Below are 26,143 nucleotides of genomic sequence, written 5' to 3' on the forward strand. Positions count from 1 at the left end.
TTATCTGAGTTGTGAAAATCCGACATCCGTTTTGCGAAAATTATTGGGTTCAATAATGGCCTGCAAAACCAATGCGAATACTGAGAAAACGAGGACTACTTGTCGCATTTAAGTATCTCGATCAGTGTTTAATTTGTTAAATAAATGCTGTTAGTATCTTAGTCACGTCTTGACCAAATATTTTACTTGTTCCCTGTAGACCTTGGGCAAAATGGCTGAAACTTTAATATCTGTTGTCTATATTCAAATTAGCTCAACTAGCCTCGTTTAAGGTAAAATATTCTTTTGAATTTTTGAACTCAAGAACGAGATTAGTAAGGTAAATTGAATGCAAACAAAAGAATATTAAAATGTAAGCCACTCATTTGCATAGGGTCTATACGTTAATCCAAACAAAAAAGGTTTGTATAATTTACATTGTATACAAATATGAGCTTGTAATGTCCCTGATGTAGTCCACGCTGAGTTCTAGAAACGCGTAGGAAAATTAAACAAGGCTTACAAATTCAGTTCGCAAAGTGCTGCTCAGTGGATAAAAAAAACTGATCACAATAATACTCAAATACAACACTGCAGCCTTCGTTTTGTCCGTCGGGGTATTTGTAGTACTTTTTAAGGCAATTGTTGGGTTTAACAAGTCCGATGTCGGATTTTCACAACTCGGCATCGCAGAGGTCATGGGTTCAAATCCCGTTCAAGCCTGAATTCAGTTTCAAAGCTTTCTTTTCGCAAATGCTTAAGTTGCGTAGTAACTTGGAGGATCTTTCTTCTATTTAATAACCAGAAACTCATCAAGTGCTAGACAACAACTGTCTCTTGTGAATTTAACTGGCTTTACCACGGCCAGGTTAAAATAGAAAATATTTATCTCTTGGAAAAGGAAAAAAAACAACTACAACATGGAAACTTCTTTAAAAACTGGGTTTGCCCAAAAAATCTGAGTTGCCCAAACTTTGGGAGGGGGGGGGGGGGGGCTGCAGTCCCCCAGCTCCCCCGGTCCGTACGCCTATGTGCACGTTACATCTACTGTCAGTGAGGTTAGGCCGCTCCAATCCGCAACCTGAAAGAGAAATGATTTCCAATGGTAGGCTTTCCGCCATGATCGGCGAAGATGAGACAAATGAAGGGCAATGGCATGCCATGGCACTGTCGAAGTTGTTGCAAGCGGGGTTGAACAATTTGAGTTTACACAAATATTCTCAGCCAGAGCATCTAAGACATTCAATGCCTCTTCTATTGATGCTATTTCCTTCAATTCCGAGTAAGATGTTGTGAGTGGGGAGGGGGGGGGGGGGGGCTGCTTTGCAGGCCATCATCTCCGTTAAATTGATTTTTGAAACCTTTAAAAATCCTATTCTTACAATAATAAAAAAAAAGTCTACACCGCATCCAAGCTAGCTTCACACCCAATTCTTATAAGTTTTGGACGAAATTCTTTATACCGTTAATAAGTTTTACGGGTAAAAGGTACCCTATTCTTGACCAATTTCTGTACCCCATCTCTAACTAAACCGGGTTAGCTTTCACAGCGCCACATACTCTTATGGTTTATAACTTATGGGGCCAAAAAACATGTCAGTGCGGTATGCTGCTTGTAGCGTCGGTGGCGAAACTATTTAGTACAGACAAAGCAGAACAGAGGCAGAACAGCTGTGTCTAACTAGATGCGTGCAAGCTGGTGCAAGCCTATAAGAGTTATGAGAACGGACGACTTTCCTACCCGACAGGCAGCGGAACAACACGCGAGAGCTCGCGCAAAGTATTGTGGGCAGCTTGTCGATTCGCGTTACGCTGACCCCTGGGGTTTTCTTTCTTCTTTCTCCTCAAACAAATTGAGCCTCGAGGGGTCGACACGGTCTCCCCTGCGTCTACCGTGTCGAATTATGATTTGTTGCATTCTTTGATCTTTGTTTCTCGCATCCGAGCAACAGTTCGGTCAGCGGCCTTTCCGATAAACGAATGCGCGTTGAACGCTGGTCAATGGAGTAGTCAATGCCTTCCAGTGAAAGTAAGCCAAGTTCCAACTTCTCTGTCAAAGCGATGGAGTTATTTGCGAGCGAAAGAAGAAAACAGCTGAAGGAAGCGTTCAACCTTTGCTAGGTTCATGGGTGAGATCGGAATAATGGTTTCAAGGCTTCAGCAGGAGGGGTTCGATTTGGAAGACATGATCGACGAGGAGTTGAGAGCGGCGGGCTTTTTGGAGCTTTGTGAACGGTAAGCTTACGTGTGAAACATGAAACGCTTTTTCTCTTTCGCCAAATGCATGTCCATGGCATTTTTGTTCTCAGCAGTTGCGTTTAATGAGTCATTTCTTGTATCTTTACAAATCTATCGTGGTTTACCTAAGGTCTTATTCAAGTGACAGACCATGCATTCAGCGTGCACTGGATAATTACAAGCTTAACTAACATTATTTAGACGCTGTGTTTACTTGTAAAACATGTGTTACTTGTACTAGAGGGGTGTAAATTGAGTCAACAGGTTAATTGGTTTGTTTTGTAAAACGCAGTCAGGGTTGTAGCTAAGAAATTTGTCTGCCGGTTAGTAGAGAAATTGAGCCGGCTAAAGAATGCGCGAAGTGCCTTCTGCCGTTGGCGTAGCCGACGGGGAGGGGTAGTTATGGGAGGGGGTCGCCCCCTCCCATTAGGGGGGTCTTGGGGGCCTCCCCAGGAAATTTTGAAAATTTTAATTCAATTTGGTGCACTCTGGTGAAATCTAGGGGCTCTTTTATGCAAAAAGAAACAACCATTAAAGAGAAGGTCAGCTGTGGTGCCGCAATTTGAAACGTGTGGTACTGAGATTCACCCTGCAATTATTCAAAATTTTCTCCCTCGCTTTGACGTTTCCATATTTCCTTCATGTGGTTTTCGTTGTTTGGCGTACCTTGAACTCTCTACCAGGTCTGTTCACTGTGCCCCTAAGGAGAATGACAGACCCTCTGAGCAGACAGTGCTTTGTTTTACTTCAGTTCGTCAATCTATGCTGTTTTTTTAATTCTCTTTTTGGTGAGCTCTCTAGAAGAACAGTTCTTTATTTAAACACGGTAAAATCCATCAGGAGTATAAAAATTTGAAATAACCTAACTCTCCTAAACAAAATTCAAAACCTAACTACAACTAATCTAATCTAACTAAAACCCGTTTTTCATGAATGCCGTGTATACTCTAACATTAAAAATGAAAATACGTGCGTAAGATTTTCAACATTTACTTAACATTAAAGTAATGAGAACGAAAGCTACATCGCTTTCCATTCGTTCCGAAAAGATAAGTGCGTTTTAATTTAAGTTTGCACTAGAATTTCAGAAAATCGATTCTTATAAACGCTTAGAACTGCAAACAAAAGAGCTGTCTACTCGGTCGTTCAGCTGTTCATCCAGTTTCGCGGGTTCGTTCACTCGGTTTCTCGTTCGTTCGTTTTCGCCGGCGAGTACTGGGCGGACCGTTTACGTTTCTGGTTTGTTCAGTTGTTCCTCCGTTTGCCCAGTCCTTCTTGCTATTCGTGAGCATAAATATGTTACAAGCAATAAAATTTAACCAATTAAAAGCTGTATTAAAACATTATGAAGAAGTTCCTTCATGTTTTTTTTCTCTGTCATGCTACAGAGAAAGACTTCTTCTTTCTCCGATCTGACACAAATACCTGGTAACAAACTCGTTCCCAATCTTTCGTAATGCCTTGAATGCGGGGGCTACCAAGCTTCGTGTTGACAAGATGCCGGACGCAGAAAACGGAAAGAGGACACGGTAAACAAGTTCTCAAAACAAGACTTTATTTCAATTACTTTATGGCATCGATACTCAAGGTAGTCAGGAGTTTATTCAACGTTTTCTCTTGAAATATATTATTCTAAATCGAACAATTGCTTGTGGGTAACTAAAGAACTGTTCATTGCTCTTTTAACTGAGTGCTTGCCACCCAAAATTCAGCCGGCGATGACCTCTTTCCCAGCCGGCGAATTTCGCCGGCAGCCGGCGCTTAGCGACAACCCTGCGCAGTTGTTGCAACTTTACCTTACCCCAGAAGCGATAATCAGTTGGGACAATCAGTTTGTTCCAAACTAATCACACATCAGCCTAATGCGCCGATCAATTTGAAACTTCAACACCCCCTCCCCCCTTCCTCACCACCCGGGCAATCCTCTGGGCATTTGAACTTTTGAAAATCGGCTTGTTCAAATTCCCACCCGCCGGAACAAAAAGCTGTTCAAATGCACTGGTGCCTAATTTGACGGGGAAATGCTTCCCCAAAAACAAATGTTCCAATAGTGATTGTTGGTTTACACCAGTTGGAAACTGCTTTTTGACAATTTTATGTTCTTAAAAACAAAAATATGTCCTTAGTTAAGAGCATAAACATTATTTATACACTGTAAATTTGCAGGACCACAAGAACTCTTTTACAAAGGGCAGTAGCTGTTGAAGGTTAGTAATACAGTTGTGTTATTGTGTAACTTTATACTGAACATTTAGTAAACCCAGTATACATTTGAGTTAGCCAAGCATGAGTTTTATGTCAAGTTAACGCCTATGTCGCAAATGGTGGTTGGGTGCCCAGGAGCCAGGGGGCTGGTACCGCCAACCCAAAACCAGGTAGGTAGAACACCCCATAAGCCTGCCCTACCCACAACCCAGCCACGAGCCCCACCCGCAACCCAGCCCCAACCCTAGCACCCGTCACACTGAGACTAGAAGCTCAGTGGAAAAATAATAAGTATATAAGACAAAGGACTAACCCTAACCCAACCCCAACCCCCAACCCTAACACCAATCCCAAACAATAATAAACTAACACTACCGGGAGGGAAGGGAGGAAAAGAAAAGCTGTGCAAAATGTGAAAAACCAATCACGCCACGAAAAACGCTGAGTAGAGTAAAATTTCGAGCACATGCAAAGGAGCATGCCTAAACCGCAAGAGAATACTGCTGGCCACGCAACTACCCGAGGTTCTGAACCAGGCCCAAACAGTAATGCAACAACAAACGCCAAAATGCTAATGCGCCATCAGCGCCATCGGAATTACCTATTTTATGTTTATTCTTATCATCATTGGTGTTATGTTAGTATACAGGATATAAATAATGTTTATTCTAATCTTAATATTAGATGTACGTGTAATTTTACATATTCAACTGATCTGTAAATTAAGTCTGAATAGCCTGACAGGACGAATTAATTAAGTGTTGTATTGTATTGTAGAAAGCCATTCCTCTCTGCGAAGACTGCTGGACTCCATTGATGTGCAACTGAAGGAATTTCAAGGAAATCTACGGGATCCAAGGTGAATTTAAACCCACTCAAACCATTCAAACCTAAGGGTACTTAAGCTGCACTTTTTTCCTGACAATTTTTTTTGCAATAAATCAGGAGTGCAACTTACAGATCTGCGAGAACATATTGAAAACAGCTCGCAAATTACCATAATAATTATTATGAAAGAGTCTTGTGCGATTCATGCCATTCCAATCATGTGCGTAGCTGCTTAACTTTTCTGTATAATCGTAAGTCGAAACATATCATTTCTTGCATCTTGAAAATGACTGACTTTATCAAAGAGATATACAATCAAGAATTATCGTATGCTCAAATAGGTAGAGAAAGACATGACATTGATAATATTTTGTTATAAATCCAATGTGTGGCTTTTTTTGGAAAATTGTTCTTAAAATTTGTGTGCCAGTTTTTGAGGTTACCATCGTTCTCTGCATTCAAATAACAAGCTAACATTCCCCATGGCTTTTAATTTTGTGGCTTTTGTTGTAGTTTAACAAGGAAAGATGACTCTGAAATTCCTGTAGCCAGAGAAGGACAAACGGAAAAACAAGATGCCAAGAAAGCAGCAGAACTTATTATTATTGATGATGACGAGCCTGAGTATGTTGATGTTGCCGATATGTCATGTCAAGTGACTGATAAGGACATTGAAAGTGAAACACAGGCTCAGAATGAGAAAGAAAAAGAAAATACTCCAAGCATAAGCGGAAATGAGAAGGCTCCTGTGCAAACACAGGCACCCCATGCAGACATTGCGCAAAACAACCTTCCAGTAAAATCTACCCCAGTCATGGGATCAACACAACAGTCAAGCACGTTACCAACTGTAACATTGTCAAAATCTCCGCCTACGATAAATAGGCCAACAGACATTGCGATATCTTCTGTGAGTACCTCAGGAACAACTCCACCTGTGATTTATAGAACTTTAAAATCACCTGTCACAAGTGGTGCTCCATTGCTGCCGCAACGTGTGGCTCTCAAGTCTTCACCTCCATCTCTTCCTGTGCAACAATCAGTGACAGCTGCGAAACCTTCACCAGGAAATGTATCTTCAGTTGTGTCTTCAAGTGAAGCCAGGTATGTTGTACGACCATTCCAGAAAATTTTGAACAAGTTCATAACACTTTTAATTAATGTTTTTTGGGCAAAATTAAACACTACTTTCGGGTTTCACTTTAAAATTCTTGGAAGGTTAATGACTAATGCTATGTGCATGTTATTAACCATGTATTTAGTAATCTTGTACTTTAGCTAGCAACCTGCTCTTCTTGGAAAACACACACATTTTACTGAAGGTAGCAGGCATCTAACTGAATTTGATATCCCTCTCATGATTTTATCAAGAAGAATAAAATTAGCAAGTAACAACACATTTTAGGTGGAAGATTTTCTAATCACCAGGGCCCAGTTGCTCAAAGCCCGGTTAAGCTAATCCGGGGTTAACATAAACTTTGATTCAAGTTTAATGACCAATCAATAAAGATTCTTGCAAAAGATTTTTATCCTTTAGTTTTGACTTAGACTTTTCTTTACTATTAGCTTAAAATTAGCTCTTGAAAACGTTTAAAATAAGCAAGATGAAAACGTCGGTTAATTTTTAATCCGGTTTTAGCGTTAATCAGCTTTCAAACAACCGGGCCCAGGTAGTACATGTAATTAAATTTCTTCAGTAAATAATTAGCTTGCACTTGCTTTCATTGCTTGCAATCATACACTGATATTACAATGTAACTCGTCTAACTTTTTGTCTTCTGTCAGAGTCATAGAATAATAAATTCTCTACCATGTTGCTTTTGAAAGTTAATAGCTAGCCTTGATTGAAAGACTTTTTCTTAAATTTTACAAGCTCAAAGCTCAACTTAAGCACTTTTTTGACAGTCTTTCAGCCTCTGCTGGCATTGTTCTTTAACATACTACCATGTATCATCCCTCTAAGAGGATGCGCAGTGTATTTGCTCAACGTTTGATTGATTTACAGGTCAAGTGCCACACCTTTGTCTGTCACGCACCTGTCACGCAAACCTTCACCTCAGCCTGGACCATCGTCAGCTGATGCTAAGCACACTGCTGAAAAAGAAAAGAGGTATTTTGTTACAGATGCAGAGGTCTCTTTTTATGTAGCTGTCTTGAGATGCTATTTAGGGGAGCAGGATAAATGATGTAGTGGTGAGAGCACTTGCCTCCCACCAATGTGGCCCGGTTCAATTCCGGGACTCGGCGTCATACATGTATGTGGCTTGAGTTTGTTGTTGGTTGTCATCCCTGCTCCGAGGGTTTTTCTCCAGGTACTCCGGTTTTCCTCCCTCCACAAAAACCAACATCTTCAAATCCCGATTCGACCCCGAACACATGGACACCTTTGAACAAGCTCCTAGAGCTCTTTGGTGCTTCGTGGGTAGATAAATTACATTATTTTACATTATTTTACAATTTACAGGAAAAGAGAACTGTGGAAGATAAACTTTGCAATTTTCTTGCAAGCTTGATGATTCCCCTGCAAAGAACTGAAAATTAATATTGGAACCATTTTCAATTTGCTTAAATATCATTGATAGTAGTACTGATACATGCATTCTCCGGTTGAAAGTTTAAAAATCTATGAGCTTTCAACAACTGTCCTTTTCTTTGATTTTCATACATGATATATCAACATTATATATCATACATTATCATGTGTCATACTGTAGTTGTCATAGTTTTGAACTTCATAGGAAATGTGTCATTCAGAATCACACAGTAGTTTGTTCTCAGTCAAAATCTTTTGAGGAAGTGAACCTTTAGCACTGCCTTGGCAGGATGCTTTCTTTCTAAAACAGTTCACTAACAGTGCATTGTTTGAACCAGTCCCCCTGCAGGACCCCCTAAGTTTGAGGTTGGAACTCGTGTCGTAGGTCAAAGAATGGATGAGCTGTGGTATCCAGGTAAGGCAGCATATTACAACTTATTATAATAATTTTTTAATAAATAATGATAATGATAACAGTTGTAACAAAAATGATAATACTGTTGCTGGTGCTGGTATACTTTTTTCCTTAGGGAAGTGGTCAAAACTTCTATACTCGAGCAGGATCCACCAAACCACAAAATAGATGTTGGTCTCTCCTGCACATCACCCCCCCCCCCCCCCCAGCTTTCCTCAACCTCAAAAGATGGTGTCTTTATTGCATGGCCACCCCTCTATCCAGCAGTAATATAATATGACAATGAGATTCAAACCTCATTTTTGTTGTTTATCTAGCAATGTTGACTTTTGCTAGCTGAATATTTCTGTGTCAACTCAACTTTTAAAGCCAAAAAAATATTTTGGTATAGTTTTCATTATAGGTGGTGTCTTCAATAACCCCCCTACCCCATGGCCAGACGAGGTGGGTCCTCTTCGAACACACTTGTTGTGACCAGTTCCCTTACTCTCTTTTTTCTCTCTCCATCCTCCATCCATTTACCACTGTAGTGGATAAGTCTGTTCTCTCTTATTGTTTGAGGTTCGACACCTCAGTCTTTTCCTCGAAATCTGCCATCAAGATCCTCGCAAAATTCTTCAAGCATCTTGATACTCGAAACTCGAGCCTCGATACTCAGTTCTCGATAACTTCGAGGATCGAGTTTCAAGTCGGAACTGTCAACTTACATTTGCATGGTACTGTACCATCGAGGGACTTTCCCATTCTGGACCATGCAGCTGGAGTATGGCCTGTTGCACAATGCAACTAGAATTTTTAATTACTTAACTCCTCACTAAATGGTGTGGCTATCCATTGCAGGGTTACGTTATTGCTAGCATGTTTTACGTGTTACCATTTAACTTTTTATACATGTATGTTGTAGGTTAAAATGACTCCAGGTTAAAACGATTTCAACCTAAGTTGATTTGTATTTTCCTTTGTTAAGGTTGGGTAATTTACATCTGAAACAAAGGAAAATACAAATCAACCTAGGTTGAAATCATTTTAACCTACAACATGTACACCTGGTTACAAAGAGATAATGTGGAGTAAGGTTTCTGAGGAAACAGCATGATGCACACACCAACCTAGCCTCAAACCATATAATTATTCCAGGAGGACGGCCATTTTGGGCCTGAGTGTATTTTTACATGTACCCTGCCTTGACAGTGCATACTGTCTCACTCAAAAGAAACAAAATGTTGTGGGTATGGGTTAAATGTTCCCATTCAAGTAATGTTGCAGGAATCCTGTGTAAAAGGCTAAATAACTGCTGGATATATCAATATTGTTCCCATAATACAAGTTCTGCTTCCTTTGGGCTCCGGTCACTTGTTACCCATCTGTAAGTTGCTGTAATTTATCACGGCTTGCTGTGAAGTGAAAATAAAAATTGATTGATTGAAAATAATGAAGCTTATTGCCATTTGTCCAAAGGTGTGATTGAGAAGATTTTGACAGACAAAAATGTTCAGGTAAGCTTGTTGCTTGAAATTAAAACTCTAGTCAGAATTAAGTTTCTAGTAGACATTGTGTTATATACAGTACAGTATAGTTATATATCAGTGCTATACTCAGTAGCAATGCTCAGTAAAATAACAAAATTATACATGGATAATACTCCAAGTTTGTTATAAAGGAGTTGAGAGAGTTGGCCAAAAGAGCAATTGGTACAGTTACTTCATATCTACAGTGTATTTTCCTACTTTGATACATGTCTTAAACCCCCTCTCCTCTTCAGTTCTGTACTGTTGCAATAACACCATGGTTTACAGGGAATCAGAAATTAACATTGGCCAAAGAAGAGTCCCAAAAATCTTTTTTTGGGAGGCGGTTGGATTACTTATTGTTCCTATTATACCTACAGTATTACTCTGCTAAAAATACTACTGTGTGAACCAGTGACAAAATAATGTTGTTTATATATGGCTGGAGTTTTTCCTGCCAAAGTGCATTTATTCATTGGCTAGTTGATAGTCACATGACATCTAAAAATAAAACTGTTTGCAGACAAAGACCCATGAGTGTGTAGCATTGCAAAAACTATGACGTCAGAGGGTAACAGGGTAACAAGGAACTGTTCCCACGAATGTTGACTATGACTTTTGATCTATTTAATGTCTTTGTTGTGCCATATAACAAATAACTTTATGACTGGTCTCTTGAGGAACCATTTAATTTTGTTGCCCAAGAATCTCAATGTTTGTCTAGGGAAACATTGAGATTCTCAGGAAAATAAATTAAATGTTTCCCTTGAGACCAGTCATTAAGTGTTTAATATTAATGAATAACTTTCAGAAAAAAACTAAGTACAAGGTGAAGTTTGACAAAGGGGCAAGAGGTCTTCTGTCGTCCAATCACATTGCACTGGAATCTAACCCGCATCCTTCAGTGCTGAATGTAGGAAGTCGTGTCGTGGGTAAGTCTGAGGTTCTCTCTCATCTGTACGTTTATTTAGAACAGGAAATAATTTTGTTTTGGCAAAAGCAAATTTCTTTTCATTATGTTCTCAGCTCATGCAAACACAATTTAACTTAACATAACCGCACTCTTTACTGTAACCTGAACTGACTGAAGCTCAAAACCCAACAAGGAATGACTTTGTTTTTACATTGCTTTGTAATAGTAATAATAATAGTTTACTTAAGCACAGACATTTGTGTGCGGTAGACAGCAACTGAAGGTAAAATAATTAATTTCATTCTGATATTACTTGCAAAATAGAATACTTATTAATAATAACAATCAGTAATAATTAATAATTAATAATCAGTAAAAATAATTAGTAATAATTAATAATGTTAAAAGATGTTAATTTTGTTTGTTATCATAATTGAAGGGCTGGGAGCACAACCGACTTATGTTGAATTTCAGCCCGTTTTTCGAGTTTGCTCGGATTTGTCCGAATTTTTGCATGTGAACTTCAATTCGATTGAAAAACATTGTTCAGTAATTTTTTCCGCCGATTTGTGTTTCATATTAATGCCATTGGGAATTGTTACCATCTTCTAAAGAAAAATCGATAACATTATAGTCACTATGGATGACCAAAAGGACAATGCATTGAGTATTAATATTTGTATTAAATATAAACTTGTTGTCTTTGAACCACGGCACACGAAAGCGGTCTTTCTCGCGGGAGAAACGAAAAGAATTCTGTTACACTTTCATTTTGATTGTTACAAACTACTACGTGCGTGACAGGAATGTAAGAAACGCACCTCAGATACAATACGTCATCAAAATGTCCGCACAGTTCTCGGCCACAGTTCTCACCACTAAAAAGTCATTTATATATGTTCGTTGGCAATGTTTTACCTTTGGCAGCGTGTGAATGCTTTGTTTATCATTAGATCGCCATGTTGAAATGCTTTCCTAAAGGTGTTTCACAGAGGAAATCTATTTTCCAACAGTTCTCACCCCATTATGTAAAAATAATTCAAAATTCAATTAGCTTCTTTATTGCGCCATGGGCAAGAACTGTTGCCAAATTACTAAGACGCACTTTTGCTGTGATCAAAAGGGGTAGAATAGAAGGGCAACAAATCGGTTTTTCATTGAGAGAAAAGTTTATCTCGAAACAAGCCATTTCCTTTCCTGCAACACGATTTGAATAAGCGAGAACTGAGGGCGAGAACTGTTACGCATTGAAAGAAACAAGTTCTATGTCACGCACTGCGTGACTTACGGCCTTACTGGCTTTCAAGAGACCGGTCTTTGTATGAAATGCAGTTATTTTCCCTTACGGTTAAGTGAAAAGTCAACCATGTTAATGAAATAATGTGACAGCGTTGCTTGAAGTTCGTTATGCTACTAGTTGGTTTTATCGCCCCGAAAGGAAAACACAAAATTGGTACTAGCACTTTTTTGAAATCACGCGAAAGCTATTTGCGCCACACTTAACCTACGGCTAAAAAGAGTAACTTTCTTGACTTCGTTAATGCACAAAGCGAAAATATACACCATAGGACTTGGCTGACCGAAAACCGTAACTTACATTCCAATGTTTCCACTTCCCAAATACGCACGGTTACCTTACAACAAGAACGCGCGGTCCGAGTCTTCTTAACCGACGAGCACGACGTGGACAACATCTCTAACAACATTAACCTTCCAAGCACGTTCACTAGTAAACAAGGAGACCACCACATTCCCCTCCCCTCCCCCCCCCCCAACTCAATGCTGTTTTCTGGGTCACGAACAGTCTCCTGGCAAGCATCACCTTCCAAATCAACATTGCATAAGGGGGAGGGGGGGGGGGGGAGGGAGAAATAACTGTGGTAGAATCAAGAAGAGAGAAACAGTGAGTGAGTGGTTTCTACATCTGTTTTCGGTTGTCATTGCATAGGGGGAGGGAGTGGGAGAGAGAAGTAAAGTTCTGTGGTAGAATCAACAAGAGAGAAATAGTAAGCAAGTGGTTTTTGCGCTGTTGGTGTTTGGTTTTCTCAAGGAGTTTTGTACACGATTGAAAAACCGCGAAATGTTTTCAAAACCAGGGAGAGCAAAAATTGGGACAAATGCAAGCGAAATCGAAAACTGAGCTAAAATTCGACTTAAGTCGGTTATGCTCTCAGCTCTTCAATTATTTTGTTTTTTGGCAAAATTCCCATCTGTTCACATTATTTTTGAACATCACTGGACAACAAAATGAGTGGCAAATGTAGCATAGAAATGGAAAATCATTGTTATTTTATTTAGTGTTCCATTATACAGTGTCAAACCATGGCGTTTTAACTGAAACTTCCTGAAAGCCATTCAACGTTAAATTTTCTCTTTAACTTACTAACACCCTTGCCTTTTACCTGCTGATAATTATGCAAAGTCAAATTTGTGACCCCTTTACGAAGTAAACTAGTCACGGATGCATGGATTGTGTTGTTTTCAGTAGCATATTGTAAACCCAAAGTTTCCCAAAAATCAATTTCTAACTCGCCACACCCTGTCTCAAAAATGTGACAATGTCTTGAGTCCCTTCACTTCTGTTATCTTTTATAATTATGACTCATAATTTCATTTCATTACCAAGACTGTTTTTGTACCCTCCCTGTATGTGACACAAGTCATGATAAGGGCTGATGATGATGATGATGATGATGATGATGATGATGATGACCAAGACTTTATTGACAGGATTGTACATGTACACACTCTGGGTTGTTTCACTTTCCATTAATTTGATCAAACAATCAGTCTTCTAACGTTTCTCCTTCGTCTTTCAATATGTTTCACTGTAATGTTCTTAACTCATCCTGGAAGTCAGAGACTTGTCCTGTGTGTTATATCCCTCTCTCTGTCCACTGCAATCATTGTGGTTGGCTAGTGAGTGATACAATCAGCCTTTCAACTTCACTTAACCTTTGCTACACTTAAAAACTCTACATTTCAACCACATTTTATTGATTCTATTTAAAGTGCCCTTAACCCTTCAATTTGTTTTCTTTTGGTAGATTTCCATATCTGTGAAGAACTCATTTTTGAAAAAATTTTTTGAGAAATATTGAATCCTTTTTTTTTTTACGAACGCTAGAAGTGAAGGTAGTCTTGAAGATATTTTCACCTATCGTTCACATTAGTCCCCCACTCAGCCAAATGTGTCCAAATATGGGGCGTGACGTAAGAAAAGGACATCGTGCAAAAATATCCGAAGATTCGCGCTAATGCTTCAATTGTAAACAGAGAAAATGGTTGAAAAATGTGTGGTTTTTGGATGCAGCAACTCTCAAAATGTAGAGAAAGGAATCAGCATGCAAAAGATTCCTTCTGAATCCTTCTGGTGTCCTTTTCTTACGTCACAGCTAAGAAAGTGTCAAATATCGGACGCTTCTCATTGGCTCGTTCCTAATGAGCCCACAAGACAAAAATTTGTCCAGCGGGGCTTAAAGCACGCAAAAATGAAAAAAATTCAGTAACTTTTAGCGCTCGTAAAAAAAGGATTCAATATTTCTATAACAAAATTTTTCGAAAATGAGTTCTTCACAGAAATGGAAATCTACCAAAAGAAAAGAAATTGAAGGGTTAGGGGTACTTTAAATTATGAATTTCCAACCACAGCACTTCACTTTCTGTTAGAAATATTTTTAGTCCAGTTTTCTTGAAGCAAAAACAGACCATGAAATAATGATAGTGATAATAATAATAATAATAATAATAATAATAATAATAATAATAATAATAATAATAATAATAATAACAATAATAATCGAAAAGAATTGTAGATAAGTTTTAATAGCTACTTTTAACCTGTAAATAGCATTTTGCTTGGAATATTTTAATAAAAAGTATTTATTTAAAAAAAAATAATTATAATATTGATAATAATTTTTTTAAATAATTAATAATTTTATTGAATAACGAATTATAATAAAATATATTTTACAATCAACATGACTCTAAGCGCACTGTACAAGTATGGTTGCATGCAATAAAATTCAATAATATTAATAATAAAAATAATGATGATAATAATAATAATAATAATTAATAATAATAATAATAATAATAATAATAATAATAATAATAATAATAATAATAATAATAATAATAATAATGGGTACAGTTGAGCTCTTGCAGCTTGTGTGTTTACAGGGGACCGCCAGAATCCTGAGAAAAGTGCTAGACACTTGATGATAGTTATTCAAGGAAAGAACTGAAGGTGCCGAGCATCGGAGCCACAGGTGGTGGCCTGATGTTCTGCAACTGACTTCCAGCCCAAGTATTGACCAATTAACACATAATAATAATAATAATAATAATAATAATAATAATAATAATAATAATAATAATAAATGCAGTTAAATGCAAGTTAACAGAGTTAACAACAAGGAGTGCCTGTTCCATCCCATTGGCCAGCGGCGTTTGCGAGATGCGCATGTACCAAGACCCATCATGCTCTGGGACCAGCATGCATTGTAGCGTGGTCGAGTACATTTAGTACTTTTTAGCGTGCTTTTCAGCGTGGGCGTTTCACAACAATGTGACTCAGTTTATAGCGGTTTCTTCCCTCCCCTTTCCCTCCCCCTTTTCCACTGATGTTCTCAGTGTGACGGGTGCCTGCTTTCTTCCCTGCCGCGTGGGGGCTCATAGACCTTATTCCAAAATGGCTATTATTTTAATATTCTTTTGTTCGTATTCAAATTAGCCCTCCTTACCTCGTTCTTAAGCTCCAAATTCAAAAGAATATTTTACCTTAAACGAGGCAAGAAGGGCTGATTTGAATGCAAACAAGAGAATATTAAAATGGAAGCCATTTTGGAATAAGATTTATGGCTGGGTTGCCAGGATTTCCCAGCCATGGGAGCGGTCTCCATCTAGGAGCTGGCTGCCAATAGTGGAAGCTCCTAGGTATCACAGGCACCCAACCTCCACTTAGCAACGCAGTTGTTAATAATAATAATAATAATAATAATAATAATAATAATAATAATGATAACAGAGGACTTCCATTATTTTACATCCGTGACTCGTTAATGTCTGTGATTAAGTTCCCTATTATTACAGTATAGCAACATCTAAAGACCTCTGAAAAACAGGCAGACATTTTGGGTTGAGATCCTAATCAGAATCACAATTAAGGTGAACTTTAGATTAAGTCACTGAACTTAATTTGTTTCTATCCTGAAACAGTCATCTGTATTTTGTGCTAAACATTACTTTTTTGAGCTTCGGATTTCACCTGTTAATATGCACTGTCACCTAGATACAAGGCTTGTATGTATGTGCACCTCTTAAGTTGCTAAATCCTTGCACAGTGTATAAATCATTACCAGTGACTCCTCTAGTAAAATTTTTTTTACAAGAAATGTGAATTTGAAGAGTTGTATTTTGCCTTGTTTTTCATCTTCAAAGGCAGGAAAAAATAACAATAATGTAAAAAAAAAAAAATAATGCATTACAATTTGGCATAAAGTTTGCATACAATTTCATAAATTAAAATAATTAACATTTTTCACACACTGAATGCCATTTGTCTGCCACACAAGAATGCAACAGCATTTATTGACAACTCAACAACTTCACAAAGAATACAGACTCACTGACAGACTGGCATGGGGCTGGGAGGGTGGGGAAGCTGTTGCTTCTTATGGTAAGAAAACGAAAACTGAATCACATGACCGAATGTGACATCTGGTATCCTAATTCGTATCCAGCCCCTCATTCAGTGTGTGAGAGCTTCATTTCTTGCTTCTTTCACAAGCTCAGCCGGCAAGAAAAACATAACTGTAGTCTGTGTAATTCCTACAAAGTTTTAGCTCGTAATTTTAGCCGGAGGCTGATGCTAATGAGAGGAGCTTTTAGGCACTGGTATGATCTGATGAATTCACATATTTCTTTGTTTTGTAAATTACACTAACCTTTTAACATGTAATCACAGCCATTAATCACATCTTTGCATGTAAAAAGTGTTCAGATCTCTCACAAACCTCTGTAACCATTATTTTTGCCTTGAGAAGTAAACTTGCTGTAATATTGATTGCATGGAATGAGCATAATTTTAATCTCATTAAAATAGAGCTTAATTGATATCACTGCTCACTTTTCTTCCACTAGCGTTAAGACCTAGAGACACAGCCGAAGAGAATGCTTCTTGGCGGAAACCTTCCACAGGTTAATTTTGACATTTTTGGTTCTCTTCTTGTTTTCCAAGGTTTCACTTGCATGTAAGAGTCTTGCTTCCTGTGTGAGGATGTTGCTCTGTTTGTAATTGTTCAGCTTTCCATGTTTTCTTGTTCTTTGTCTTTGAAAACAACGTTGGGTTCATAAATAGATTTACCATTGAGACCAATTTAATTTTGGCAAAAAGGTGAAGTTTTCCAGAGGTTTATTCAAACTGAATGGAAATCAAAACTTTTAAAGCTTGAGAATTTTTGCAAAGAAAGCATGGTGTGCTAGCTACATGTTACTGCACTTAACCCCATTCAGGTTTCTTTATTGTAATGCAACATGAAATGTTTCCTGGAGTTGAATCAGATCTCCATGAACTGCAGGGTAATTTTTTGTTACAGTACAATGCACCTTACCATGGCCACCCAACAAACTTTTTTTACAAGTGAGCCATAAAATACAAAATGACATGTTTTCAGTTATTCGTTGTTGCGTCACTTGCCTGTTGGACTTTGCAAGGAGGTGTGACCGTTAATCAAATTCGCGTATCCTGATTGGCTAACTTGTAAAAAAAGTTTGTTAGCTGGCCACGGTAAGGCGCGGCGCACTGTAAATTCAAATTGGCAAATCTATTCATGAACTCAAAGTGTGGTTTATTTCTTTATTCGAGAAGGTCATGCTAGCCACAAATTATGCAACTGATGGCAATACAAACTCTCGTTCGTGAGTCATTTACCATGCAGCTGTCTTATTCTGGTTTTGACTCTTGCACGTGGTCAGCTTCTTGGAAATCTCTTAGTCATTAATTTTGTACTGCATTTTTGTGTAAATTCTTGTCTGCTCTTAAAGATTTGAAAACTCTCCTCAACTCTATTTGATACTCAATTTCCCACATGTATTATACATGCAGTTGTAGCCAGAAACTTATACATGTTTAATATGCAAGATCTGGTGGGTAAACATCCTGACTAAAAGAATTCACTGCAGCAGTAATGCTTTGGTATTATAGTACATTAAATTTTAGTTTTAATACTATTCATACTGACAACTTGTTTAAGCTCTTACTAACTCTTACTAATTTTAATACTTATAATTTCAATCTTTTTTTGTAATTTATGCAAAAGATTATATAAGGAAAATGTTAACGAAAAAATGTTACATGACTTTTCTACGACCTCATGTCATCATTATCAAATGTCACTTATGTTAATTCTTTCACCGCATTTGATAATGATCAATAACATGAGGTTGCTGAAACATCATGTAACGTTTTTTTCGTTAATTTTCCTTTTAAAATGTTTCTCAAAATCGATCTTGTTATGTAAAAGAATAGCCATTAATCTCAGCAACAAGGAATTGTCTGTCTTGAATGTACCTAACACAATTATCTCATCAGTAACCTCTCTCTCAACGTAAGTTATGTTGCACCCTTGTATACTGCATTGCATGTATTTTCGTAGTCTTTGTTAACCCTATCCAGCCTGACCTATTTTTTGTCTTCTGGGGTGGGGGGGGGGGGGGTGGCATAACTTTGCAAGCGTAAAAGCTATAACAGTGAGACTTGGAGGATAGATAGTACATTCAAAATTGTTTCCTTTGAGGTCTGCAATGCAAAGTGATGAAGTGATACATGTGTGACGTGGAAATTACATCATGATTGCTGAATGGTGACCATCAGGTCCACCATCTTGTATTTTTGGATTTTCCCAAAACTTAAGAAAGCACTGAAATTGAACAAAAAGTAATTATAACCAATAAAGGAACACTAATATGAGCTAAAAACAAATGTTAGTGTACAAAAAGTGATTTTTCTTCACTTTAAAAAGAGATTTTCTATTTTCTGAATGTTAATATTAAGGAAGGTAGTTTCTAATAACTGGTAACAAAGACCTGTGAGTATGAATACATGAAGCATTCATGTATATTTAAATAACCGAGAGGGTCTTTCTTCTATAAAAAAAAAAGAATATACCTATATTTATATCATCTTTCACCAGCAGTTCAAACCTTGAACTACAAGTGAAAGATTATATATATATATTTTTTGTTTATAGAAGAAAGACCCTCACAGTTATTTGGGCAATTAAGCAGTTGCAAAAAAAAAAAAAAAACTTGAAAAAATGCAGAGTTATTTTTTTCACGCTTTCTTTTCGCAACATAAATAACTATGAGGGTCTGTCTTCTATTTCATAAAGACCTGTAGATGACATATTTGCTGCCGCAGCGAGGGAGCCTGAAGCGACCGAGCAAGGCAGCAACTCTAATCGGCACAGAAATATAGTTATGGGGCCTTGCGAGAGCTTTCTTGCAAAATGCAAAGGATTGTGGTCGCGCAAAGATCAAAGGAAAAAGGAATTGTGGTTAATTTTGTGGGCACCACAATGCAACGCGCTGCTTTGCTTTTTCCAGTTTCGGACAGAACAAGGGAGAGAAATCAAGGTGAGTATTTTTCGTCGTTTTGAATGCCCCTGATTTTGCGGAATGTTTCTACTTCGTTTATATTTTCTAAACTGAATCTCTTTTAATTTCAGAACGCAATATATTTGCAATTTCAGCGTCAGGGATATCCTCGATAACCCTCGAGGTAAAAGTGAAGGCAAATTCTTGAAAGTTGTGTTGTTGATTACGTAAGCTTATCTGCGTTGATTATTTCCAACTTTGTTCATTTTTAAATACAAAACGTAGGCACTCAAGCTACGTACTTACACTATAATTTGAACACTACCTCATGTGAAAAGTAAATAATGCATACAAGGACTGTATTTGTAGAAGAATCATTCATGTTTAGCCATGTTTCAGAACTCTCGAAGCCGGCCGCGCCGAAAGCGCTGAGACAGCGTATTTAATTCCAATCGTGCAATCTTCTGATTATATTTTTTTCAGCAGGGCAAAACTGCATTTTAGCTCAGCTTAAGTCATGAATATGTCAATAACATTCGCATTTCAAATGTTTTACTGGATGTTAGTCTTTTTCAATGACATACTTGACATGTAAACAACATTTTATTTTCTATCAGATTTTTATTTACGCGAATCATTGTATTCACTGCAAGGTCAGTAAACTTTAGTTTTCCATTGCTTCGTTTGGTGTGAATTTTCACACTTCGTTCTAAACTTGATCACTTGGTGCATGTTTATACGCCTCGTTCCAAACTTGATCTCTTGGTGTATGTTTATTCGCCCCGTAAACCAAAATTAGATTCATTATCTTACCAAATAAACAAGTGCAACAGGAAACAACATTTCAAATGTCCGATATTTTTAGCCTTGTATGTAGCTGTTTCACAGGTTTTATGTAATCACTCTAATAGAGGGCGTTTTAGAAACGCTCACTACTTAGTAACAGTAACTAAAACTCAGAAGTCTGTTCCACCGTTAAGTAAAATCGCACTACAATTTATTGTATATTTAACAGTTTCAAACAAATACAATTGTAAGTTCTGTTTCCTTTGTACTTTCAACATGTCATTAAATACACATTTCCGTTGTTTTACACGTTTCTTGTCATCACTGTGTTTTCCGGTTTCAAATGAGCACCATGGGTCATTTTCAACTCTTTCAACCTCCCCTTCTTATTCTCATCATAACAGCAGTCACCTGCCTCCCCAAGGCAGCATTCACTGCCGTTCCGGTATACTAGTATTATTAGTGGTCATGCAAGGATTTAGCAGCTTATGTTTTGACTGCTCATTCTTTTACTTTGTAAAACAGCTTGTGCCTGTGTGCAACAAGTTTGACTACATACCTACATTACAGCTGTTGAATGGTCCCTTCAAAAGTCCAGATCTTGTAAAATGTTGGCAAATTATTGGAAACTTGGATTTTGTAGCCCAGGGCTCAGTTGTTCAAAGCCTAATTAAGCTAATCACTGGGTTAGTGTAAACTTTGATTCAAGTTCATTTACTGATCTGTAAGGATTTTTCCTAAAGATTTTTGTCCCTCAGTTTTGCTTTCGACTTTCCTTTACAATTACCGTTTAAAATATTTATAATGAGAAAGATGAAAACCTTGGTTAACTTTTAATCGTCGATTAGTGTTCATCAGCTTTTGAACAACTGGGCCCAGCTCTTGAAATCTTGGTTTGGGAGCTTGCTTCAATCGTGGACAAAACTGTTAAGATACTTAAAATCAACCTCCAAATTTGACCGCTACAATGATACGTCAACAACGCAGTTCCCCTCCCCCTCATCAATGTTGCTCTGCCGCTGAAAAAAAGCCTTGGACATCGTCCAGCCTTCAAAGCAACATTGAGTTGGGGAAGGAGGAGTGAAGGCTTGCTACTCTCCAGGGGGTGTTTTCTTTAAGGTAGATCTAAATATATGCGCAAAATTTGCAGTTTTCTCAATGAGTTTTGTCCACTATTGTAGCTATATGTTTATTTCCCGTTTTTTCTTTTCCAGCCCTGTAACTGGGTTGAAATTTGCTAAGCTTCTTGGCAATAACAGTTGACTGCGGTGCAGCTGCACATTACTTGCAATACAGGGAAACCACAGCAACAAAATGCATTGCCTGTTTGATGGACAAGTGTATAATTTTTACTGAACTTGATCAATAATATTTCTTTTTTTAAAGGAATTTATGGCAAGCTAGATGTTTTGTATGCGGGGATCATAGCAGAGAATGCCTGTGCTGAAAACAAAAGCAGATTTCTTGTTTTCTTTGATGATGGGTTTGCTCAGTATCTGCCAGTCAAAAAGCTTCATCATGTTTATCACACAGGTATGTCAAGACAAGCACCTCAGTTCATTGTTTGAGGATTTTCTTGGATTTTTTTGTGCTTTCTTTGTTTTTGGAATATTTGTTAACTGGCCTTTAGCCGAGTAATCCATGATAGCCCATGAGATAATCCTTTGGAACACAGGCAGTTGTTGCAGAGAACTTCCACTTTTTAAAATTTGCTTTAACCAACAGGGCCCCGAAATACCAGAGTAGCTTTAGGAAATTAAAACTATGTATTGCCCTAACCCAAAGTAAATACAGCATGTAACCACCTGCTGCCTGGCCTAAGTTACTGCAAAACACCTACTTTAAAAGGGTTCTGTTGTGTTTTGGTGAAAACTGCTCAAATATTTGCGAAAGAACCTTTTCTCTAACATAAATATTGCTTTTAAAGCACCAGGAGGAAAATACTTTTTTGCAAAGAAAAACAGGCTGCCAGGCTCCGACATTGGATACGAGCTCCCAGCGATCCACTGTGACGTTTTGTCACGTGATATTTTATCAACTTAATCATGTGACAACACGTCCTACACCACTGCGACAAAGATTCCGAGACGGAATCGAAAGCTTGTATTCCAATATAAATTTTCAATCCTGAAAAAGAAAACTTTTTGTTTGATACAATATGACAGGATCAAGGAACAATTTTCTCTCTAAAATATAATCAGTTTTTGGCTATTTCTTCAAAATGCAAAAGAAGAACATACATTTAGTTCTTTCAAGTTGCAATCCAGTTCCATCCTAGCCATCTGCAGCCAAAGAAAATTAATATTAGTTTCTCTGCCTCATTAGGGTTGTTGTTGACAAAACTGAAACATTACATGTACTTTAATGCTTCCGTCAATACAAATATATTTATTTGCCATTCAAATTGGTGCTAAAGATTGTTGGCATTGCCCCTTTTTCCTTTCACTGACCTATTTTTAGGGGTACATCCATTGTTCTGTGTTTAGCTGGACACGTTTACCATCTGATAAGAGACATTTGGTTTCAAATTAATTGGTTTTAATGGATACTAAATTAGGTTAAACTACAAGGTATACTTTTTACAGCTTTTCTTTCTTTTCATTTTCAGGCAAGAAGGTTTGGGATGAGGTAGCCGAACATTCCAAAGAGTTTATACAGGAATATCTTGAAGAATTCCCCAATGTAAGCTTTCCTGGTGTTTTTAAAATTTACTGAAATTCTTGCATTTTTGTAAATCTGACTAAAGACTTTATATCTCTGCAATATTTTCAAGACAAGTCTGAAAAACTAAGAGTTAGTTTGAGGCTAATTTATTCTAAAATGTAGTGCAAAACAGTAATACTATTTTAATAGAGTATTACACTGTTCATTAAGTGTTCACTGGTTAGAAAATAATAATTTTTACTTAAGTCTTTGTGTAGCGTTTCAGTAAATGACCCTCTTGCCGTGATGTCACTGGTTTTTGCTGTGCTAAAATGCCTGTTGTTGATGTCTTTTTCACAGCGTCCAATGGTGAAGCTTAAAGTCCATTCCTGGGTGAAAACAGAATGGAGAGGACAGTGGTAAGAATGCTTAGTTTGCACATTTATTTTTGTTCTTAAAGGGGCACTCTTACGGCGATTCTGTTGTATTTTGGTCAAACCTGCTCAAATTTTTCACAAAGAACCTTTCTATAACATAAAATTGTTGTTAGAGCACCGGGAAGAAAAGATTAAGTGATTTCTGCGAGAAAAAACAAACTATAATCAGGTTTTTATCGTTTTCTCTACAACACACAGGAAAAACTTGAAAAAATTGGCCAATTTTTTTTCAAGTTGCAATCTGCTTCCATCCAAGCCATCCGCAGCCAAACATAAATAATACCAGTTTCTGTGTACTACTAGAGTTATTGTTAACATAACTGAAACATTATTTGACAATTTCATCGATTCAAATATGTTTTTGGCTATTCAAAGTGACACAAAAAATAGGCGACACTGCCCCTTTAAGAATCACTATATCGTTATTTAAAGTAAAATAATAATAACGATCAACCAGCCACTTTGCATAAAGGTAATGGTAATGTATTTATATACCGCACATATCAGATAGTCTCATGGCGGCTTATAATAATATTCTTCTGTGGGGTCAGATCAGACATCAGCATGTAAAAGCACCACTGGCAGCTACTATAAGTCCACATTTTGATCTCCCCCACCCACCCAACCCATGCATGAATGGGCACTGGCAGACCACAGTGGATATCCCAGGCACCCCTCTGCCATTACTGTTACCATTGCTCCATTGCTGGGACTGTCCATCGTAATGTGGTTTTACTGCTCTTTTCAGGTTGAAAGCAAAAGTTATGCAGCTGGACTGCAGTTTGGTTAAGGTAAGTTTCTTGTCAGAAAATTGGTTGTGGCACAGTGGTGATGGGTTCTTTGCTCACACAAATGTGGAATTCTGTATTCTGTATGATTATAAATAATTGCTGTTTTGTTGTTGTTTGTTATCCTTGCTGCAAGTTTGTTGTTCTGGTTCTCTGTCTTTCCACTTGTACATAAAACCAAATATTTAATATTTCTTGTTCCAACTAGATCAGGAGCCCAAGGTCCTCTAGTGGTATTGATCAGTTATAAGGCTTTAAACTAAAGGCTTAATAAACAAAAGTCCACTTTATTATTATTTTTAATTGTCTTTACCCTTTCTATGGAAGCAAATATTTATTTTCAAGTAATTAAAATTGGTTTTGATAAGAATTGATTTTCCCTATGCCTTCTTTTAGAACTGAAAGATGACTTGTTATGATAATGAAACTTTCATTTTTCGCATGTTTACATGTGCTTTCATTATTTTATTTGCATTACAGATGCTGTTTCAAATTGATAATCGTTCTGAATGGCTTTACAGAGGATCCACTCGATTAGAACCTTTGTACAGTGCATTGGTAAGCCATTTTAAGGTTGCACTGGCATAAATTTTGTACATGTGCAGCTGTTAATCTTTACAAATTTTGTGGCCTTTAGGTATGAATATGTATATGTAATAATAATAATAATAATAATAACAACAACAACAACAACAACAACAACAACAATAATAATAATAATAATAATAATAATTTTTAAAATAATGAGAACTCTTTATTAACATATTTCAAGCAAATTGCTATTCACAAGTTAAAAGTGGAAAAAAATACTATTAAAAAACTATTTACAATTCATTTCGATGAAAAAAGAGACAACTTTCAAGCCGATTTTTTTCTGATAAAGTTACTATGCTATTCTTATTAAAAAAAATCAATCATATATACAAAGGTAAAAATCGTAAAAAAAGGGAATAAAAACCAACATCAAATGGAAGGCTACCAAGAAAAATAAGAAAAACTAAGAAATAAAATTATGTGCTCAATGTTTTTAACGAATGTTTGCATGTCCTTTCTCGATGTCAAAGTCAATGTCCGTCAATTCTACATGGATCCTCCTTGTAGCTCACGAACCTCTTAAGCATAGTAATGCTGATCTCAGCAACGCAAAGGACACCCTTGCCCTGATCCATGACATAGTAGTCGCATAGCTTTCGCCCTTCTTTGTAGCAACTAACTCAGCCAGCCTACTATGGTATCGCTTGCATTCCACCGCCATTCCAGCTGCGTGCTAAAAACTAATGGCATGAATGTGGCTTGCTCCACATCTAAAATTCGGCTAGCGTACTGGAGCTTCTTTTCCGTTTCATGTTGCCGGTAAATCTGGTTAAGATCCATATCCCTGTAGGAGTCAGCATTTGGGTGGCAAATTCCAACGTCAAAGAAAGCCGACCTCTGTCTAGCCTGCGTAGCAGTCGTTTCCGTTTCCTCCAAGCCAAGCGGGGCAAAGCGCGCGAGGGCATTGGGCAAAAAGGAGCAAAAAATTAGGAGCAGGGGGGAGGGGCGGGGAAGGAAAGGAAATGCCTGCCGCTGAGCCCAGACATTTTACTGAACGCCCCCAAATGGTTTCGCTCCCTTGGGGCCTACACTGTCACGTCAAATGTCACATGAGAACCAATCATTTTTAAGTTCTGGTAAATCTCAGCGACAACACAATCGCGGCGGGCAACTTGTTTACTTCAAGTTGCAGTATTTTAGAAGATTTTCTTGAACTTTACGTCGCTCGAACAAAGCGTAGATAAAATTACCCAAGGCAAATTTTTACTTAATATGTTTTAGAATATCAACTCATTTGCTTACAGCTGGAATTACAGACAGAATGAGCTTGTTCCACATGGCTAAAATACTTCCTCGTGTTTCCAGGATAAATTTGTATTTCGCGTAGCTTGAAATACAAAGTCATTCTAAATATTGAAAACTTCCTTTTCAGACCGTGTTTAGAACTGAAATTTTCCTGCAAAGTATTTACCAGAGGCCTCCTCAATCTATAAATACAGAAATTGAATAAAAATTTCTTTGTTCGTACACGAAACAAGCTTTCAGACCAGCCAATTTTGCTTCCGGCTTCAGTCGTGTCTTTGAGACCGCCGACAGCCAGAACAAATTTTCTTAAATTTTTAAAAATTCCAGCGGAATTTTGAAAAATGAATGACACCATGTTTGTTGAGACGATAGACTAATACCTCCCAACAAACCAAAGCGCAATGAAAACTATATTTTGAGCGTGACCGAG

At 37.5% G+C, this 26,143-nt stretch overlaps 1 protein-coding gene and 1 long non-coding RNA gene across 4 annotated transcripts in view; both read left to right on the forward strand.

Moving 5' to 3' along the window:
* The first annotated feature begins 1,957 nt into the window (after window positions 1-1,957).
* The window catches only part of LOC146486075 (histone-lysine N-methyltransferase SETDB1-like), a 54,085-nt gene continuing 29,899 nt past the window's right edge, over window positions 1,958-26,143 (forward strand). For 2 of the 3 annotated variants that reach the window (XM_085098062.1, XM_085098069.1), the window contains exons 1-14: window positions 1,958-2,214; window positions 4,384-4,424; window positions 5,200-5,281; window positions 5,764-6,354; window positions 7,256-7,360; window positions 8,122-8,198; window positions 9,657-9,694; window positions 10,518-10,638; window positions 16,767-16,823; window positions 21,393-21,539; window positions 22,615-22,688; window positions 23,010-23,068; window positions 23,835-23,877; window positions 24,355-24,432. In XM_085098062.1, coding sequence (XP_084954188.1) covers window positions 2,105-2,214; window positions 4,384-4,424; window positions 5,200-5,281; window positions 5,764-6,354; window positions 7,256-7,360; window positions 8,122-8,198; window positions 9,657-9,694; window positions 10,518-10,638; window positions 16,767-16,823; window positions 21,393-21,539; window positions 22,615-22,688; window positions 23,010-23,068; window positions 23,835-23,877; window positions 24,355-24,432 — 1,623 coding nt within the window. In that variant the 5' untranslated portion in view covers window positions 1,958-2,104. The remainder of the gene's footprint in view (window positions 2,215-4,383; window positions 4,425-5,199; window positions 5,282-5,763; window positions 6,355-7,255; window positions 7,361-8,121; window positions 8,199-9,656; window positions 9,695-10,517; window positions 10,639-16,766; window positions 16,824-21,392; window positions 21,540-22,614; window positions 22,689-23,009; window positions 23,069-23,834; window positions 23,878-24,354; window positions 24,433-26,143) is intronic. The other variant, XM_085098075.1, reaches the window with a different exon arrangement.
* Window positions 19,036-20,311, forward strand: LOC146486076 (uncharacterized). The gene is made up of 2 exons (XR_014859326.1): window positions 19,036-19,259; window positions 19,352-20,311. It is a non-coding gene; the product is annotated as an uncharacterized LOC146486076 (long non-coding RNA).

The sequence above is a fragment of the Pavona decussata genome, unplaced genomic scaffold (genome assembly GCF_977016875.1).
Source record: "Pavona decussata unplaced genomic scaffold, jaPavDecu1.1 SCAFFOLD_21, whole genome shotgun sequence".
Lineage (NCBI taxonomy): Eukaryota > Metazoa > Cnidaria > Anthozoa > Scleractinia > Agariciidae > Pavona > Pavona decussata.